At 57.1% G+C, this 17449-nt stretch overlaps 1 protein-coding gene across 2 annotated transcripts; it reads left to right on the top strand.

Moving 5' to 3' along the window:
- Nucleotides 1-363: 363 nt before the first annotated feature.
- CANT1 (calcium activated nucleotidase 1) lies at nucleotides 364-16897 on the top strand. 2 transcript variants are annotated; one of them, XM_070773965.1, is made up of 5 exons: nucleotides 386-466; nucleotides 9283-9408; nucleotides 11213-11864; nucleotides 13635-13838; nucleotides 14588-16897. In XM_070773965.1, exons 3-5 carry the CDS (start codon nucleotides 11234-11236, stop codon nucleotides 14956-14958), a joined length of 1206 nt encoding a protein of 401 aa, XP_070630066.1. In that variant the 5' UTR covers nucleotides 386-466; nucleotides 9283-9408; nucleotides 11213-11233; the 3' UTR covers nucleotides 14959-16897. The 2 variants fall into 2 exon arrangements, with proteins under 2 accessions (XP_019837475.1, XP_070630066.1); XM_019981916.2 differs by lacking the exon at nucleotides 9283-9408 and having other exon boundaries at nucleotides 364-466.
- The last annotated feature ends 552 nt before the right edge of the window (nucleotides 16898-17449 follow it).

Genomic DNA, 17449 nt, shown 5'->3' on the forward strand with positions numbered 1-17449 from the left:
ATCGAAGCCTGCATTGCAGGCGGATTCTTTACCCTCTGAATGAGGGTGGCAGAAAGGGGTCCAAGCTTCCCTGCCTCCAGGAGAGGGATCCTGCAATCTCAGCTGGAGGAATAACAACTCCTTCCTCATAGACTTCATTCCATCCCCTGCTTCCATTTTGGCCAAAGTTCTGGAATAACTCGCCGAAAACGGCCTGCGGGTGGAGCACACTGCCCTCGGGCCCCCTCCCAGCGAGCGGCTCCTCCCCCCGGACCTGCTCGCTGAGCAGCAAAAAAAACCAAAAAACCACAACTCCCAGAAGCCGGCAGTGGGCGTCGGCGCGCAGCCGCGGAGCGAAGGCTGCCGGGAGCGTGTTGCCCGGAGGCGGGGCGAGCGCGCCGGGCGGAAGTCGGCCTCCCGCTGGGTCCCCGGCGCTACCCGCAGCGAGGCCCCGCCGCCCGCGGGCCCCGGAGCCAGCCCGCACCGGGTGAGTGACGGCCTGTCGGCGGCTCGCCGGCGCCTGCTGCCCGCTCCGACCCCGCCGCGTCTCTCCTCCGACCCCAGGCTCCATCCCTCTTCTCCCTGAGCGGGGCCCCCGCCCCCCTTGACTCGCTGACTAGGGTGGGACGCCTCCCTCTCCTCTGACTTGTAAGACTCTTACCTCCTCTGACCTACGGGACACCTCCCCCCTCTGACTTAGGAGATACCTCCCTCGTGTGACTGCAGGACGACCCTCTCTGACCTGGGGGACTCGTCCACCCTCTGACTGGTACGGTCCACCACCCCTCTGACTGCAAGACTCCTGCCCCCTCTGACTTGTGGACACCTCGCCCCTCCGCCTAGGTTGGGACATCACCCCCTCTGAGCCTGGGGGATGCATTCCCTTCCTGAGGCTTAACTATCCTTGAGGACAACCCTCTCCTGCTCGCTGTGATTTCATTACCAGCCTCTGTGACCTCTGCAGGGTTTCTCCTGACCAGTTAGGGAACCCCTCCCCTCTCTGACTGGCACTTTGTCACACCTGCAGCAGGTCAGCGTCCCCCCACCCCAGCAGGCCTTCCTCTCCTTCCCCTTTTTCCTTTTGCACCCAGACTGTCTGCCCTGCCCCCTCTCCACCCTCTCCTCCCCACCTTCTGGTCAGGATGGGCACCATTCCTAGGACAGGCGCTTTGCCCATCCCTGTGGTTTGTCGTGACCCTTGCGCTCATGTCCCTAGGCTTGGCAGGCACCTGAGGGTCCCCCAGGAGATGGGTGCCTCTTTGCACTCCAGCCCCATTTCCTATGGCTGCCTCAGGGTATGTGCTTGACATCTTTTCCTACCCGTTTCTGAACAATTGTAGATGTGGGAGCCTGCATCTGCTGAGGTCAAGTGAATCTTGCTGGCCCTTCTGTCTAAGGACCAAACGTTAACAAAAGCACAGGGTCTCTGGGGGTCCATGAAAAGGAAGCAGGTGCTGTAGCCCTTCAGGAGCCCTAGGGTCTTTGCAGCCTCCCCCTCCTCTCCCTTGAGGAGCTTGATTGAGAAAAATCTGCCTGGGCTGGGCTGCGGGCCTTCCTCCAGCCCCCAGCCTCACCCCACAGGCCTGCCAGTGGAACAGCCCAGCCTGAGCCTGTGGTCTCAGTGGGGCTCCTCCCAGAAGAGCCAGCAAGTAGCCAGCCCCTGGGGCGCCTCCCTGCTGGCCTCAATGAGCCCTCTATTCGGTCTGAGAGGCACACCAACCAGCCAGCCACTCCCTCTGCACTTGGTAGGGGCCTCCCATCCTGAGAGTGTCTTTGGGAGAGGACTCAGGGGAGACGGATCGATTTGGTCAGGCACTGTCATGAGGCCTCTGCAGTGGTCTGGGGCCAGGATTCTCCATCTTCTCACTTTTTCCCGTCAGTTAACCTGACGAGATCAAGTTAACCAGTTAACCTGATCACACAAGGCACTGTGATGTCACAGGGTGGTGGAGGAAATCCCCTACGGGCAAGTATGCTTTGTGGCACCGTATGATCTGATTATTCCATTCCTTCTGTTAGCTGAAAGTCTGCTTTCTTCCCCCTAAAGATGTTACCCAAATGTAGTTCACCCCTTATTTTCATAGACGGCAGCAGTGATGTGTTTAAGCTGTTGATACTTGAGGGATTTCTTACCTGCCGGTCTAACTGCACCCTGCGCGTGTGCCCAGCCTCCCTGAGCCACAGATGTGGGGAGGAGGGACCCAGGGTGCAGGAGGAGTGGCTATGTCCGCCCTACTCCCTGACTGTGGCCTTTGAGGTGAGCACTGCAGGCTGCCACACACACACGCCCCTTTCATCTGAGTCTCGGGACTTGCCAGCAGCAACGTGGCAGTCCTCGTGGCAGCTGTGGAGGGTAGGTGGACACATGCTCCAGTGTGTTCTCCTTCAGAAACAGAGTACTTCAGATCTGGGAATGTGGTCTGGAGTCCTGAATGGGTCTACACTGTGATAAGTCATTTCTCTATCGTTCAGATGATTGTGGAATGGTACCTAGGACACTGCAGGGAAAAGGGTAGTGATGTTACTTTTCCCTTCAGTAACACTCTGGACTGTGGAGATGCCTGGAAAGATATTATTAAATGCCAACGTTAGGGGAATCTAAAATTTTCATATTAATCTTTAAGGACCCCTGTGTTGATTTCCCGTTTCACTAGACTCAAGATGATCAATTAGAAAAAAATAATCCTGGTGATAGAGAAATCTGGGAAGGTGTTCGGTTTTCTCGTTTCTTATATACCTTTTTTTTTTTTAAATCCTACTTGTTTACCTGTAGTAGGTCCAGTCATTAAGTGGAACTCACAGTTTCAGGTTCTGAAGCAGAGCCCGACTTGCATTCTTGTTCAGCTAGGGGAACAAGTCATGGGGAATGAGGCTGGAGTAGGGCCCCAGACAGCAGGGATCAGACGGGGCCAGACCAGATACTGTTATGGTTACTGAAGGTGTGAGGTTGAGGTTGGAGCCCCCACAGAAGGGCTCCGAGGGTTGAGTGAGCCCTAGAGGTATCTGCCACTGAGCCCCCACAGAAGGGCTCCGAGGGTTGAGCGAGTCCCAGCGGTGTCTGCAGGTTGGAGCCCCCACAGAAGGGCTCCGAGGGTTGAGTGAGCCCCAGCGGTATCTGCCACTGAGAAAAGTGCCGGGAGGAAATGGCTTCTTGCAGGCGCAGCTCCACTGTCTGGAAGCAAGGCCTGATTCAGATGGATCATGGGATGAGTGTGTCCTCGTATTTGTGGGCTCTCTGCGTAAACTGCCCCAGTGATGTGTGGTTTTGTGTACGGCGCCTCACTTTCAACTGGAAAGATCACTTTTTGCTAAAAATCCTCCAAGTATAGCTTTAATGATACAACTGAAGCACATGCAGCCCTCCCATGATGGCAATAACTACAAGCTGTGGGCGATCCTGACACCGTGTACCCACCCCGGAGACAGAGCCGTGTGCGAACGGCCCTGCCCCTTTGGAAAAGCCGGAGGTTCTTTCTCTGTCTCCCTCTTTGTGGTTGGCAGAATAATGGCCCCCGCAAGATGTCCACATCCTGACCCCCAGAATCTACAAATATATCACGTGGCAAGGGGTTATTAGGGATTCCCTGGTGGCTCAGATGTAAAGAGTGCCTGTGATGCTGGAGACCTGGGTTCGATCTCTCGGTCGGGAATATCCCCTGGAGAAGGAGATGGCAACCCACTCCAGTATTCTTGCCTGGAAAATCCCATTCATGGAGGAGCCTGGCAGGCTACAGTCCATGGGGTCGTGAAGACACAGCTGAGCGACTTTACTTTCACAAGGGGATATTAAGGTAGCAGATGGAATTAGGGTTGTTAACCCACAACCTTAAAATAGGGAAACCATGCTGGGTTATCGAGCAATCACAGAGCCTTTAAACGCGGAAGAGGGAGAGAGGAGAACTTCAGAGGGAGGTGACGGCAGAAAGGCCAGAGCGAGACAGTGTTGTTGCCGGCTTTGAAGGTGGAGGAAGGGGCCGCAAGCCAAGAAATGTGGGCAGCCGCAAGAAGCTGAGAAAGGCCAGCTCCTCGGAAAAGGACACAGCCCTTGATTTTAGTCCAGTGAGACCCATGTCAGACTTCCGTCCTCCAAGACCGTTAAGCGAGTTTGTGGTGTGTAAGCCGCCGAGTCTGTGGTGATTTGTTAATAGCAGCAACAGAAAACAAATTCACTCCTCTTGGGTAGTGACCTTAAAACAAGCCAGAGGGCTGAAAAATAAGTTACCTCGAGCTGTATGTAACCGGATTGAGCACGCAGTTGTGAATGCCTGTATACAGAGTAAGAGGAGCCTGGGAAGGTGCAGACTCGGGTAGGGCCTGGAGTTTCAGCCCTGACCTCAGTATTCATTGGAAGGACTGGTGTTGAAGCTGAACCTCCAATACTTTGGCCACCTGATGGGAAGAGCTGACTCATTTGAAAAGACCCTGAAGCTGGGAAAGATTGAAGGCGGGAGGAGAAGGGGACGACAGAGGATGAGGTGGTTGGATGGCATCACCAACTCAATGGACATGAGTTTGGGTCCTCAAACTCCAGGAGTTGGTGATAGATAGGGAGGCCTGGCGTGCTGCAGTCCAAGGAGTCACAAAGAGTCGGACATGACTGAGAAACTGGACTGAAAAGGACCTTTCCCGTCCTTCCTGGTTTCCTTCCACTGTCCACCCTGTCCGCATTCGAAATGGCCTAAAATAGTACAAAGTAGTAAGCCTTGGCAAGTCCAAAACAGAAAAATGCCTTGAATCAGGTCACTTTTTCCAGAAGCTGAGACAACACCGTCTGCATTCTTTGAGATGCCGTCTCGCTGGAGCTGTGAAACCTTGGTGCCTAGTGCCGTCAATGGGATGAGTTCTTGACTTTCTAACCAGGAAGTGCCCTTTGGCAGTGAGCACAGCAGCAACTCGGAGGCCGGCCCAGCCCACTGTCTGGATAGGGCTCTCTAGGAGCGAGGTGGGGCCAGGAAGGCAGTTGCTCCCTAGGGAGGAGAGTGGCTGCCCCCGAGGCAGCAGGGAGCAGGGAGGGGCCTCCTTATCTCTACACTGTGCTTCCTGCCTCCCTAGATCCTGAAGGGGGGTGGGGGGAGGATAGCCTTGGCAGCTGTCGTTAAACCTGTTTGCCCTGCCACCTGTCACACCCCTGTCCTGAAGGAATCTACAGAAAAAGGCTCTTGGCTGTGTCAGTGTCGCCACCCACTTTCTTCTAAGTCTTGGTAGAGTCCAGTGGTGAAAGGCCCGTGAAAGTAGGGGTGTCAGAGCCTGTCCTCCTCCTTAACTGTAACCAGACCTCGGAGGGGCTGCTGCTGCTGGGCTGGGGAGGCAGCGTCCCCCTGGGTGTACAGCAAGAGGTTCGTGCCGCCTCCCTTGGGTCTGGAGTCCACTGCCCAGTGGATAATCACCAGCACCCCACCTGGCTGTTTCCGGCCTGTCTTCTAAGGAAGTGCTGGTTCCACGGACACTGGAAAAGCAGGAGTGTCAGCAAGCCATTCTTGACACCCGCCCCAAAGAGAGGGGACCCGGAAGGAGATTAGAACGCGAACCTCCTGGGTGGTGGTTGCCCCTCGACAGCCAGGGACGTCTTTCCAGAGATGTTTCAGTGGGACTGGCGTGGGAGAAAGGAAGCCCCGAGGGGTGTGGTCCCCAGGGGTTTCTGAACGGGAGCAAAGGCAGGCATGCCCCCTGAACAGGTGAGCCTGGCCGGCCAAAGAGCTCATGACTTCCTACCACAGCAACTTGATTCCAGTTTTCCTGGTTATGTAAAATCAGCCTGGGACCTCCCAGTGACTAAGGCTGCGCACTCCCAATGCGGGAGGCTCAGAGTCAGCCCCTCATCTGGGAACTCGCTCCCACGTGTGCAACTAAGACAGTGTGGTCAAATAAAGAAAACTAGTTTTTTAAAAAATCGATCCATTATGATGGCTGAGTGGGTAAAGAATCTGCCTACAATGTAGGAGAGGAGATGTGGGTTTGATCCCTGGGTCAGGAAGATCCCCTGGAGAAGGAAATGGCAACCCACTCCAGTATTCTTGCCTGGGAGAATCCCATGGACAGAGGAGCCTGGAGGATACAGTCCTTGGGGTCGCAAAGTCAGACACAACTGAGCGACTGAGCTCGAGCTGCACGAGGTGGTGACATTTAAACCGCTTCGCGTTCGGAGGTGCGTGGGCAGGGGGCAGGCCCTCCTGGGAACGGCTTTGTCCATTTCACCTCTCACCTGCGCTGGCTTGTCTCTTGGTTTTTGTGGATGGCAGGTTTTTGTTTTTTTAATGAAAATGCAAGCTCTCTCTTGGAGCTAGGCCTCCAGCAACAAGAGACTACAGGCAGCTCACCATCAGTTTTAGATGATAAACCGGCGGGTCGTGGCACGGCATGAAAACGAACCTGATTGGAAACTTTCTTCTTCTACAAAATAAAAATAATCCCTTGGGATGCCAAAGGAGGGATGGACACCAAGGTTGGGCTTTGATCCAGTGGTGAAGCTGAAGGGGCTTTCTGGAAGGCAGCCCAAACTCTCCGGTCACCAAAAGCAATCGAATAAGTGTTGATGTAGCAAAACGTGATCGAAGCCCAGGCCTCCTTTGGTCTTGGGAGCCAACCTGACTGAGCAGAGCCCCTGGGCTCCTGGGGCTCAGAGTCAGTGGGGAGGCTGAGACCGGGTTGCAGCCAGAGAAACGGCAGAGCCCCAAGAGGTGCAGCCGGCATCAGGTACATTGATTTCTAGGCCTAGCCTCACACATCGCCACAGACTTCTCAGCTGAAAAGAGTACATGTGCCCTCATTGTTCGGGAGGCCAGAAGCAGGTGTCATTTCACTGGGCTGAAATAGTGTGGGCAGGGCCGCGCTCCGCTGAAGGTGCCGGGGACAGTCCATCCTCGCCTCTTCCAGCTCCTTGGGGTCCTGTGCGTTTCTCGGCCGTGGTCACATGGCCTCCTCAGCCGTCACGTCCCCCGCCCCGCTTCTGTGAGGACACGGTCACACTGAGGGCCTGCCTGGGCAATTCCATCGCAAGGCCCCCGACTGGCTCTCGTCTGCACAGTCCCTGTTGCCATAGAAGGGGACAGTCCCAAGTCCTGAGATCCAGCCCGGCTGCCTTTGGGATGTCAGCCCCTCACAGGAGGGACACTTACAGGGGGGTGGGGGGCACTTCACGTGGACGCAGGGCAGGAGGGGAACAGGACAGCAAGTACTCTCATGAGACAGCCAGGAACTGCTAGGTGGGTCCATGTGGCTGAGTGGAGAAAGCGTCCTGTGCGAGTGTCTGGCACACGGATTGTGGGATCACAACAAGGCGGTGCTGAGCGTGGGGAGCGTGTGCGAGGATACAAAGCTTCACCTGCAGGCTGAGGAGCTTGTCTTTTGGCAGGAAGGCGCTGGGGGCTGGTAAAGATTCACTTTTCAGGAAAGTCTCAGTTGTGTGAAGGATGGATTGGGGAGGATCTGTTTCTCTGGGGGAGTAGAGCGTGGGTATTCTCAGCTTTGCGGGCCATCTAGTCCCTGGCTCTGGCCATGCCCACACTCACAGGAGTGGGCTGGCCCCTGTGCCAGCTTCGCCCGCAGAGCTGGGCCCCCCAGGCCTGAGCACAGGTGCTCGTAATGTGAGGAGGGAAGCGCTGGACAGCAGAGGGTGGTCAGTGCCAAGTCCCACAGCGTCTGACCCGGCGGCCGTGGCCCTGGGAAGCCGGTCCGTCATGTGCACAGTTTACACGTGGAGAGACGGAGATCCAGAGGAACGAGGTCACTTGCTTGAGGTCACGTGGCTGGTAACGGGCAGAGCTCAGGTTGCCCAGAGGTCTGGGTCATCAGGAGGCCAAGGTGAGACAAGACCAGGGCAGAGGCTGGGGCGGGGAGGGGAGTGGTGCAGAGTTGAGAGCTGGGGTGCGGACAGGTGAGGGGGCCTGGCACCCGCCAGGATGTGGCGGCGTGAGCGATTTGACTGCTGCCCAGGCTGGCGCTGAGAGCTGGGAGCGCCTCCGGCCAGCGGTGCCTTCCTGCCCAGAACCTGCTGCAGGCGCGGGAGGCTCAGCAGCTGGGCTCCTGGCCTGGATTCCAGGGAGACATTCGGGCTGGGAGGGTGTGGATTCAGAAGGAGAAGCGGTGGGTGACGAGGAAGGAGCCCGCCTTGAGGGCCGAGAAGAGAGGGAAGAGGACCGCAGACAGGTCACCACTGGCGGCCCCGTGGCTGCTGGCAGGAGGTGCAGCGGGACACCCTGTGTCTGGGCCCCAGGAGCAGGCCTGCCTGTGGGTGGGGCGTCTCCGGGGCCAGCAGTGGACCCTAGCTAGGACCGGGGAGAGGGCCCTCCTCCGGGATGGGGGGGGTGGGCTCTGCCTTCATTCACAGAGGCACGATGTCACCCTTTCACGTACCGAGCGCTACCAGTACCTGAGAGTGTACCCTGGAGCTGGAACAGTGGCTCAGATGGGAGATATGGACAAGTATAGACTGAGAAGGAACCAGTAGAGCAGGCATGGCTGACCTGACCCTGAGCAAGCAGGAGGTCCTCCCCCAGACCGAGGCCGGGGAGCCGGGTGGGCTCCACTGGGCCCTAGCTGCTGGTGGCGTCCTCAGAGTCTGCTGGGAGCGAGTGACGGGGGGACACCAGGACCGCGAAGCAGAAATGAAGAGCCCACCAGGGGCTGTGAGGGCACACAGCACGATGGAGACACGTCTGCCCTGGCAGGCACTCTGCCCACTGCCCCTGCAGCCCTGTGACGGCAGGCAGCTTGACCGTCCGGCTGGATCCAGGGCCAGAGGTTTGCGTGTACCTAAGCTGGAGCGCAGGGGCAAGGAGCCTCAGCTGCTCGGGAAGTGGGTGTCGTTTTCATTCCTTCGGCGCAGTATGCTGTGGGGTAGAGGGTGGGCAGGGAGGCCTTTCTGAGGAGTGCGAGCAAGACCGTCAGGAGGACGGCGAGCCCTGTCTGGGGGACGCGGGGTAGAAGAGTGGTTGGTCGGCAGGCAGAGGAGCCGGCTTGCCGGGGCCGGGTTGGGGTTGACAGGGGTTGTGTAACTAGCGAGGGTTTGCTCCCAAAGCAGGGAATGACACGCCAGAGGGACTGGCTTGAATGGCAGGTGTCAGTGCCCGCAGGGCACCAGTGGGTGTCGGGGTCGGGGGGTAGCAGCAAGAAGGTGCCTGCGTGGTTCCTGTGAGAAGGGGCTGTGGGAGCCGATGGCGAGGAGGCAGGCAGCCGGGTCGCTGGGGCTGACAGAGCAGATGCTGCAGACGGAGGGGGATCGGGGCCACACCTGAGCTTTTCGAGGTGGTGGTGGCTCATAACTTTTGGTTGAAGTGTGTTCACATGGAGAGTTGTGTCTCCCAGGGTTTTCATGGAAGTTTTGACCAGGACAGCTGTGACTATGGCCATCCGCCATCGCTGCTTCGATTCCTGAGGGAAGAATTGCAGGCGAATGTGTGTCAGAAATCCAGGCAGAATCTTGACCAGGAGGTGAGATGCAGGAGCTGAGAACTCAGTGGTGACGGTGGGCTGGACGTGGACAGCGGGCAGCTTCGGCCTGGCCGTGCTTTTGAAGCCGTGGTTTGGCGAGACCAGAGGTGGGGCCAGGACTCCTGCTTTCCCTCGAGGTCCTCGGCGACCAGCTCACATCTCCATGGCAAATTGGGGGACTGCTTCCTGGGGGCGGGGGAGCCCTCTCCCAGGAGGGGAGTCGGGCCCATGCCCAGGGGAGGGGAGGAGGACTCCAAGGCCGTTCCGCAGAGCCCCGATGTCTTACCTGCTCCTTAGAAGTCCCTTTTCTGTACTTGACCCTCTGGCCAAAACCTAAGAATCTGTCCGGAAAGCAAGGGGATGGGAGGCCTGTTTGCCATATGGGCCTGTTGCCTTCATTTTCCATCCCAGGAGCCAGCCCACATGGTCTACAGTGTGGTGGGGGGTGGTTCACAGAACTGCCAAGTCCCCTTGTGAGTCCCCACACCCTTCCCAGCTGCCACCTGGCGGAGCGAGGAGCATCTACGCAGAGAGTCAGCCGTTAGTTGTTTGGGGGCCAAGGCAGAAATGCTCCGTGGCCTGAGGGACCTTTCTCAGGCTGAGACCTGCCAAGTCACAGCTGAAGGTCGAGACTGAGGGTGGCCACGGGCCAGTGTTCTGCTGCTTCTGCCCCTGGTGCTGCTGTGACCTGTGAGCTGCCGTGGTCTGTGCTGGGGACAAGAGCCGCTGTTCCTGGCCACCACCACCTCCCCCGGAGCTCGGCCTCCAGCTACACCCAGGGAGCGGGCTGGGCCGAGCCACGCTGTCCTTGGAGCTGAAGTGCTGACAGGCAGGGCTCCAGGGATGAGGACGCGTCAACCTCTGGACCCTCAGCCTTTTGCATGACACAAAGGTGCCAGGGGGCAGATGTTGCCAAAACCTGCACTGTTTCTGTTTGGCTTGATTGTGTTCCATAGTTGATTTGAATGGGCTTCCCCAATGGCTCAGCGGGTAAAGGATCCCCCTGCAATTCAGGAGACAGAGGAGGTGCAGGTTCAATCCCTGGGTCGGGAATATCCCCTGGAGGAGGAAATGGCATTCCACTCCAGTATTCTTGCCTGAAAAGTCCCATGGACAGAGGAGCCCGACAGGCTACAGTCCACGGGGTCACAGCAAGTCAGACATGACTGAGCAACTAAGCTCAGCACAGCACGTTTCTGTTTGGCTGATTGTGTTTTATGCTTTATTTGAATATCACAGAAACGTAACCCAGGAGGACGTAGCTCCCTCACTGAGCATGTGTCTGCTCTGTGCACTGTTCTAGTAGCCGGGGGCGCAAATGAATAAACTGTAACCTGATGTCCAGTGGTGACAAGTGCCAAGGAAAGGGATGGAGGCTGCCGTCGGGAGCAGAGCCGTCAGGGAGGGCTTTCTGGCTTAGGTGACCTTTGCTTAAAATGGACCTGTACTCTGTCTGATAGTTTGTCCTGCCCAACCCTCCCTACCTCCCCGCCTGCCACATGCCCTCTTTCCCAAGACTGCAAAGCACCAGCTTATGCAGAACTTTCTCTCACTGAGCTTTGTGTCTTGCCAGCTGGGACAGAGGACATGGAATGGTTTTGCTTTGGAAAGACTTTTACCTGCTGAAAAGAGTAAACAAAGACACTGCTAGAGTCAGGGTTTACTTAGGCCAAGGGGGCAGCAGTGGCTGAGTCGTGGCCACGCCAGTCACCCTGGACGAGGCCGCCTTGGACCGTACGCCCGCTCGTAGGTGGGGCACTGTTCCCGGCAGGTCGTGACCACTCTCCTTTCCCCCGCGTTGCAGGTCCCGCCGCCCTTCAGTCTGATGCCCGTCCAGCTCTCCAACCCCCCGGAATGGAATGAGTCTATGCACTCTCTCCGGATCAGCGTGGGGGGCCTTCCCGTGCTGGCGTCCATGACCAAGGCCGCGGACCCCCGCTTCCGCCCCCGCTGGAAGGTGATCCTGCCATCCTTCGTGGGCGCTGCTGTCCTCTGGCTGCTCTACACCCACCGCCCCCCTCCTGGCCGGCCCCCCCTGCCCAACACCCACAACTGGAAGCTTGTCCAGCCACCTGCTGCCCGGTACAATGACACCTACCCACTGTCTGCCCCCCAGAGGACGCCAGGCGGGACGCGATACCGGATCGCTGTTATTGCTGACCTGGACACAAAGTCCAGGGCCCAGGAGGAGAACACCTGGGTCAGTTACCTGAAGAAGGGTCATCTGACCCTGTCAGACAGCGGGGACCGGGTGGCCGTGGAGTGGGACCAAGGCCATGAGGTCTTGGAGTCCCACCTGGCAGAAAAGGGGCGGGGCATGGAACTGTCGGATCTGATCGTCTTCAACGGGAAGCTCTACTCCGTGGACGACCGCACAGGCGTGGTCTACCAGATCGAAGGCTCCAGGGCCGTGCCCTGGGTCATCCTGTCCGACGGCGACGGCACCGTGGGGAAAGGTAAGTCGGGCTGTCTGTCCCTGGGCTCGTTGCGGTGCTGGAGATCAGGTCATCCAGTTGGTTCTCAACACATGCACAGCAAAGCAGTCGCTGGTCCAGGGGTGGACGTCGGGGAGATCTCGTCTACCCCACCTCTGACCTGCAGCTCCCGCAGCCTGAGCAGAGTCCTCGGAGACCTCAGACCGAAGCCGCGCCCAGGAGTGTGAGCTTCTGCTGGGGGCTGGCGGGGAAGCAGGGTCTCTCCCAGAGGAGCGCTGGGCCTTGCCCTCAGGGACAGCCCCTTTCTGCGTCCTCAGCTGTGTCAGTGTCTTGAGCGCACGCTGGGACTGTGCCCTCCACGTGGGTTGGCTTTAAAGCTGGGGCATCAGGTTTGCTCATTCTGAACTGAGACTTTGTTAAAAAGCAAACTGCTCATTTCTGAAAACCCAGCAGGGGAGGGTCTGAGTGTGAACAGCAGTGCCTCCCACCCCGACCTTGAGTGGAGTCTGACCTCTGGCATCGGCTATGCCAGCAGGCAGGTAGCAGAGCTGTGGGAGGGAGCCTGTGTGCCCAGAACCTTCACATGGAGCAGCGGGAGAGTTGACACCAGCTTCCATGCGTGTGGCTGGATCTGCATCTGCTAGAAAGCCAGGCTCCACTGCCAGCACCTGGGGTCAAAGGAGAAATCGCATTAACTCACTGGGCCCTGGGCTGGCTGCCAGGGCCTCCTTCCCTCGAAGTGATAAAAATCTGTCCCGACTTTGCCCGAGGCTGAGCAGGTTGGCAGGACTCTCTCTCAGCCACCATTTTATTGAAAACTTCGGTTGCCCGCTTTCTGCTTTAGGCCGGCCGCGCATGTCCGGCACCATCCAGCAGTTCTGCTTGCCCTTCGGGTCTGGAGGATAGCGGGATAGAGGGAGCTCGGGGTTGCCCGGTGGTCTGTCCCCCGGAGGAGATCACAGGAAGTCAGTGGGTCCCCCAGAGCCACCTGCAGAGAAGCATCCTGAGGTGAGGGTTGCAGCCACAGCTCCTTGGGCCAGCCGGAAGTTTGCAAAACATTTGGGAATAGGCACAGATTAGAACACAGTGTAGGAACAGGTGAGAATATGCTAGAACAAAGTGCCCACACAGCCTTCACAACTAGGCTTATGGTAAGTGAATCCATCTAAGAAAATAAACACACTGATTGGCGTGGCTACTGTGCGCATCTGTGCTGAGCCCCACTACGCTCTGGCCGCTGGCGCATAAATCCCTCGGGGGTGTGGCTGTGTGACCAGCACTTTGCTGCTCCCAGGGTTGGGCGTAGTCTGATGGGGTTGACATGACAGTTGGGAAAACGGGGAGGTTGGGTCTGCAGAGATTGTGAGTGGAGGGCCACTTTTCTGGCTGGGGGGAGGACTAGGCTGCTCCACTAGGGGGTTCACATGGGTTAAGGAGGCGGGGATCCAGCAGGGTTCCTGGGGTGAGTTTGGGAGGAAGATGCTAGAGGGCAGGGAGAGAGAAGCCAGGAGTCAGAAGGCAGAGGTGGTGCCCGTCTGCCCCACGTGAACGCCGTGGTGTCTGCTCTAAGGAGAGGGGCCCGACCGCCCACCCTCGAACGGACCTGCGAGCTGGCTGGTCCATCCCCTATCCTCCTGTCGTCGCCCCAGGTTGAGTCCAACATGAGTGACCTCTGCCACCTAGAGCTGCCGGGCCCAGAGGGCTCTCTGCTCTGGCCTGACTGAGCCCATGGGCCAGGCCAGCAGAAGGCTGGCCCTCGCCTCAGCCCCGCCCCTGTCTCCCTGTCCCCAGGCTTCAAAGCTGAGTGGCTGGCCGTGAAGGATGAGCATCTGTATGTGGGCGGCCTGGGCAAGGAGTGGACCACTGCCACGGGGGAGGTGCTGAATGAGAACCCAGAGTGGGTGAAGGTGGTGGGCTGCAGAGGCAGCGTGGGCCACGAGAACTGGGTGTCCAGCTACAACGCCCTGCGGGCCGCTGCCGGGATCCGGCCGCCAGGTGAGAGCCAGGCCCACGGATGGGCACCGTGAGCTTGCTTGTTAGACCATTCAGCTGTCTCTGATGGTTGCTCCCACCAGGCCTCTCGGTTCTGGGGCCAGCGAGCTGTTTTTGCTTTTCACCCAGGCTCACTCGGCGGGCTCAGACAGTAGCCCCGTCAGCAGTGTCCTGGGGGCCGCCCCGAGGTCAGGCCTCGCCCCTGACCTGGTGGTGGGAGCAGGTGCACGAAGCTTTGCTGCTTTGCCCTCATTTCTGGAAGTCATGGTTTATTTTAGGGAGGGGCGGTGCTTGGAGCAGGCTCAAGCACATGACTAAGGTCACAGCTTCACCTCCAGATAGGCTGAGTTCCCATCCTTTTTGGCTTAGAGGCAGCCTCTCCTACCTGCCCTGATCCGTCTTCTCAGATCAGACCTAGTGTTACTCGTGCCTCTTCCAGAAGCTCTCTGCTCTGCGCCCCGAGAGAGGTGAAATAGCACCAAGGAGGTGAAATACAGACAGACCTTGTAGCCATGGCTACTCAGCAGTGCTGGGGGAGCCAGCGAGGGAGGGTGGCCAGAGAGGCGGCCCAGCAGAGGCTCACGCGGCCCCATGGGCTCTGTCCTGCTGGGTTCAGCCACTCTGGACAGACGGACAGCTAAAGAAAAGAACGGTGCTGCTGCCCGGGCGCCGGGCCACTCGCGGGTGTGCACGCGGGGCGAGGCCGCCCAGGCCCGGGTCGGGCGGGCCGTGACCGGCCTGTGTGTCCCCAGGCTACCTCATCCACGAGTCTGCCTGCTGGAGCGACACGCTGCAGCGCTGGTTCTTCCTGCCGCGCCGCGCCAGCCACGAGCGCTACAGCGAGAAGGACGACGAGCGCCGGGGCACCAACCTGCTGCTGAGCGCCACCCAGGACTTCGGGGACATAACCGTCCAGCACGTGGGGGCAGTGGTCCCCACCCACGGCTTCTCCTCCTTCAAGTTCATCCCCAACACCGACGACCAGATCATTGTGGCCCTCAAGTCTGAGGAGGACAGCGGCCAGATTGCCACCTACATCATGGCCTTCACGCTGGACGGACGCTTCCTCCTGCCCGAGACCAAGATCGGGAGTGTGAAGTACGAGGGCATAGAGTTCATTTGAACCAAGAGAAGTCAAGATGACAAGCCAGGCCGAGGGGTGGACAGTTTTAAGCTACGTCAGGACTCAAGTTTCATAAAAACCCAACGACTGCACTTTGACGTGATGTTTAGTTGATCCTTTTTTCTTGTTTTGATTTTTTTTTTTTTTGGAACTCTTGAGGTGCGTGCCTGGTTTAGAAATTTCCAGAACTGGGAGCTCAGTCCCAGCCTGAGATGTGGCTTTTCAGAGGGGAACAGAAGTGGCGGGGTGGGGGTGTCTCCCAGAGCTGCAGGCCGGACATTTCCCTGCGCCTCCACCTGGTGGTGGAAGCTAGTCATTGCAGGCATCTTAATTTGGGGCCCATCCTCCGATTCAGCCCTTTCTTCCATCTGACCTCCTTTTCTTTTCTCTCCATTTCTTCTCCTGCTCAATAAATATTTATTGAGCTCCTACTGTGTGTCAAGAACTGTGCCCTCTCTGGGAACCCAACAGTGAGTCTGCCAAGTGGGGCTGCCAGCCTGGTGCCCCTGGACCACCCGTCTTCTCTTCCTTGTGAACCTCAGGCATTAAATCCACCCCTCCAGGCCCCTGGAAAAGAACCTATTTACACTGCAGGACCTCACAGGGCTGTGAGGGCAAGGGCAGGCCTCCGGGAACACGTCTGCTCAAAGTGCCCCAAGAGGGGTCACAGGCCCACCATCTGCCCCACGTCAAACTTCTCCATTCAAGGGTCTGGCCCCGTATATTCTGTCTTCAGGAAAATTCTGTGCCTGCGTAGCACTTTGAAGTTTTAATTATTAGCTTATATATTAATTAGTTTCCTTTCTTATAAAATGGAATCGGCAAATCTTATCAAGAGCAAAGTCCTGTAGTTAAGAAATTCATTCCCGGCAGTGAAGAAAATGGTAATTAAGCAGTTACAGTCCATAAGGCAAGTTTTCAAGCACTTCTAAGTCCTTGGCCAAAGGATACAATGATAAGGACACAATACCTTTTTCTAGCAATTATCAGAAATTGCCATTTCTTTAAAGACTTCCACGAATGACTTGAATGTGTAATTCCTGAGTCAAAGAGGGGCCCCAGGCTCTGGCAAGCCTGCACCTGGCCCCCGACGCTGGGCTCCCTTACCCTGGGACTTGTGGATGAGGCCTACCTGGTCCGGCAATTTCTGTCCTGGCCTTTTATTTCTCCGCTTCCCTGTTAGAGTTTTGCAGCCTCTTCTTTATAAAAACTTCACAGAAACTTTGGCACGTCTTAGTCCCTGTGGTCTCTTCTCCGTACCCCAGGGTAAAGGCGGAGGGTTTGGGACACAGGTCAGCCAGAACCGAAGTCTAGAAGGGCCATCACCATCAGCCCACGGCACCCCTCTCCCAGAAGCTACCTCACCTCTCAGGAGAATGTAGGGTTTGTGATGGCCAGGAAGGGCCGTGTTTTAGGCTCTGGCTGTTGTCTTGTGAACCTCTGTCTTGTAGACTTTTCCCACTTTGGAATTTTAATACAAATGCTCGGAGGGGACCCAGGAAGGATCCCTGTTCCTGCGCGGTTGTTTCTTCCACTATAACACTAACAGCAGGAGAGTAGAAAACAAGGTTTGGAACAGACATGTCTCTCTAGAGCTCAGCTCCCACTGTACACAGTCTGAAGGCCCAAGTCTTCTCTGACTTGGCTTACCTGGGCTCCCTGACCCACCTCCTTGATAAATATCCACGACATTCAGGGCCGTGTGATATTAAAAATACCAGAGATGAAATTAGGAAGGTTGGAGGACTAGGGACATTCTCTGGGTTGAGGTCTAAGCCCCAGGTGCCCAGAAGCTCCATTTTCACACAGTGATTTTCAAGTATTTTAAAGCTAGACTTTCCCCCACCCCCACCCCTATTCGCTGCTGTAAGCATAATGATTGTGTTCCCTTCCTACTGGAGCCATTGTTTTGTAAACAATAAAGTGAATTCTCTTTGTCTTCTGGTCTGTGTTGGCTTTTGGCACTGCCGCAGGGGATATGAGAGCCAGTTCACACAGGGGCTCAGAGAAGGGTGCACTTCCTGTGGGGATGAAGAGGGATCCTGGCAAGGAACGAGCCAGAAGCATTCTTGATGCAGGATGGCCGGGGTGCCATGGGAGCTCATGGGATTGGGACCGTGGACCTTTGTGGACTAGAAGCCTTTGTGGAAACCACATCAGCCAGTCCAGCTTGTCCCTAAGCCTGAAGACGCTGCTTTGGTCAGACTGATAAAGAATATAGGTTCTGTTTCCACTCCAGGTTCCAGTCCTGGCTCTGACACTTTGCAACTGTGTGACCGTGGTTGGATCAGCTAACCTCTCTGTGCTTGTATTTCCTCGTCCGTGAAAGGACAGCGATAATGGAGCTACTTCACAGAGCTGTCATGAACAGTAAATGAGTCCATACACAGATTAGCATCTACTTATCCATTTTCTTGGAGGCTACTAGAAGATTGGCAGGGAGGTGGGCTCCAGCAAGGGTTCTTGACTGGTCCAGATGTCGTTAGGTGTC

Source organism: Bos indicus, chromosome 19, assembly GCF_029378745.1.
Source record: "Bos indicus isolate NIAB-ARS_2022 breed Sahiwal x Tharparkar chromosome 19, NIAB-ARS_B.indTharparkar_mat_pri_1.0, whole genome shotgun sequence".
Lineage (NCBI taxonomy): Eukaryota > Metazoa > Chordata > Mammalia > Artiodactyla > Bovidae > Bos > Bos indicus.

Bases quoted from the DNA above. Each gene is read 5' to 3' on its own strand.
- CANT1 (XM_019981916.2), top strand. From the start codon at position 11,234: ATGCCCGTCCAGCTCTCCAACCCCCCGGAATGGAATGAGTCTATGCAC. The intron at 11,865-13,634 runs GTAAGTCGGGCT...CCCTGTCCCCAG, and splicing joins CGACGGCACCGTGGGGAAAG to GCTTCAAAGCTGAGTGGCTG. The intron at 13,839-14,587 runs GTGAGAGCCAGG...GTGTGTCCCCAG, and splicing joins TGCCGGGATCCGGCCGCCAG to GCTACCTCATCCACGAGTCT.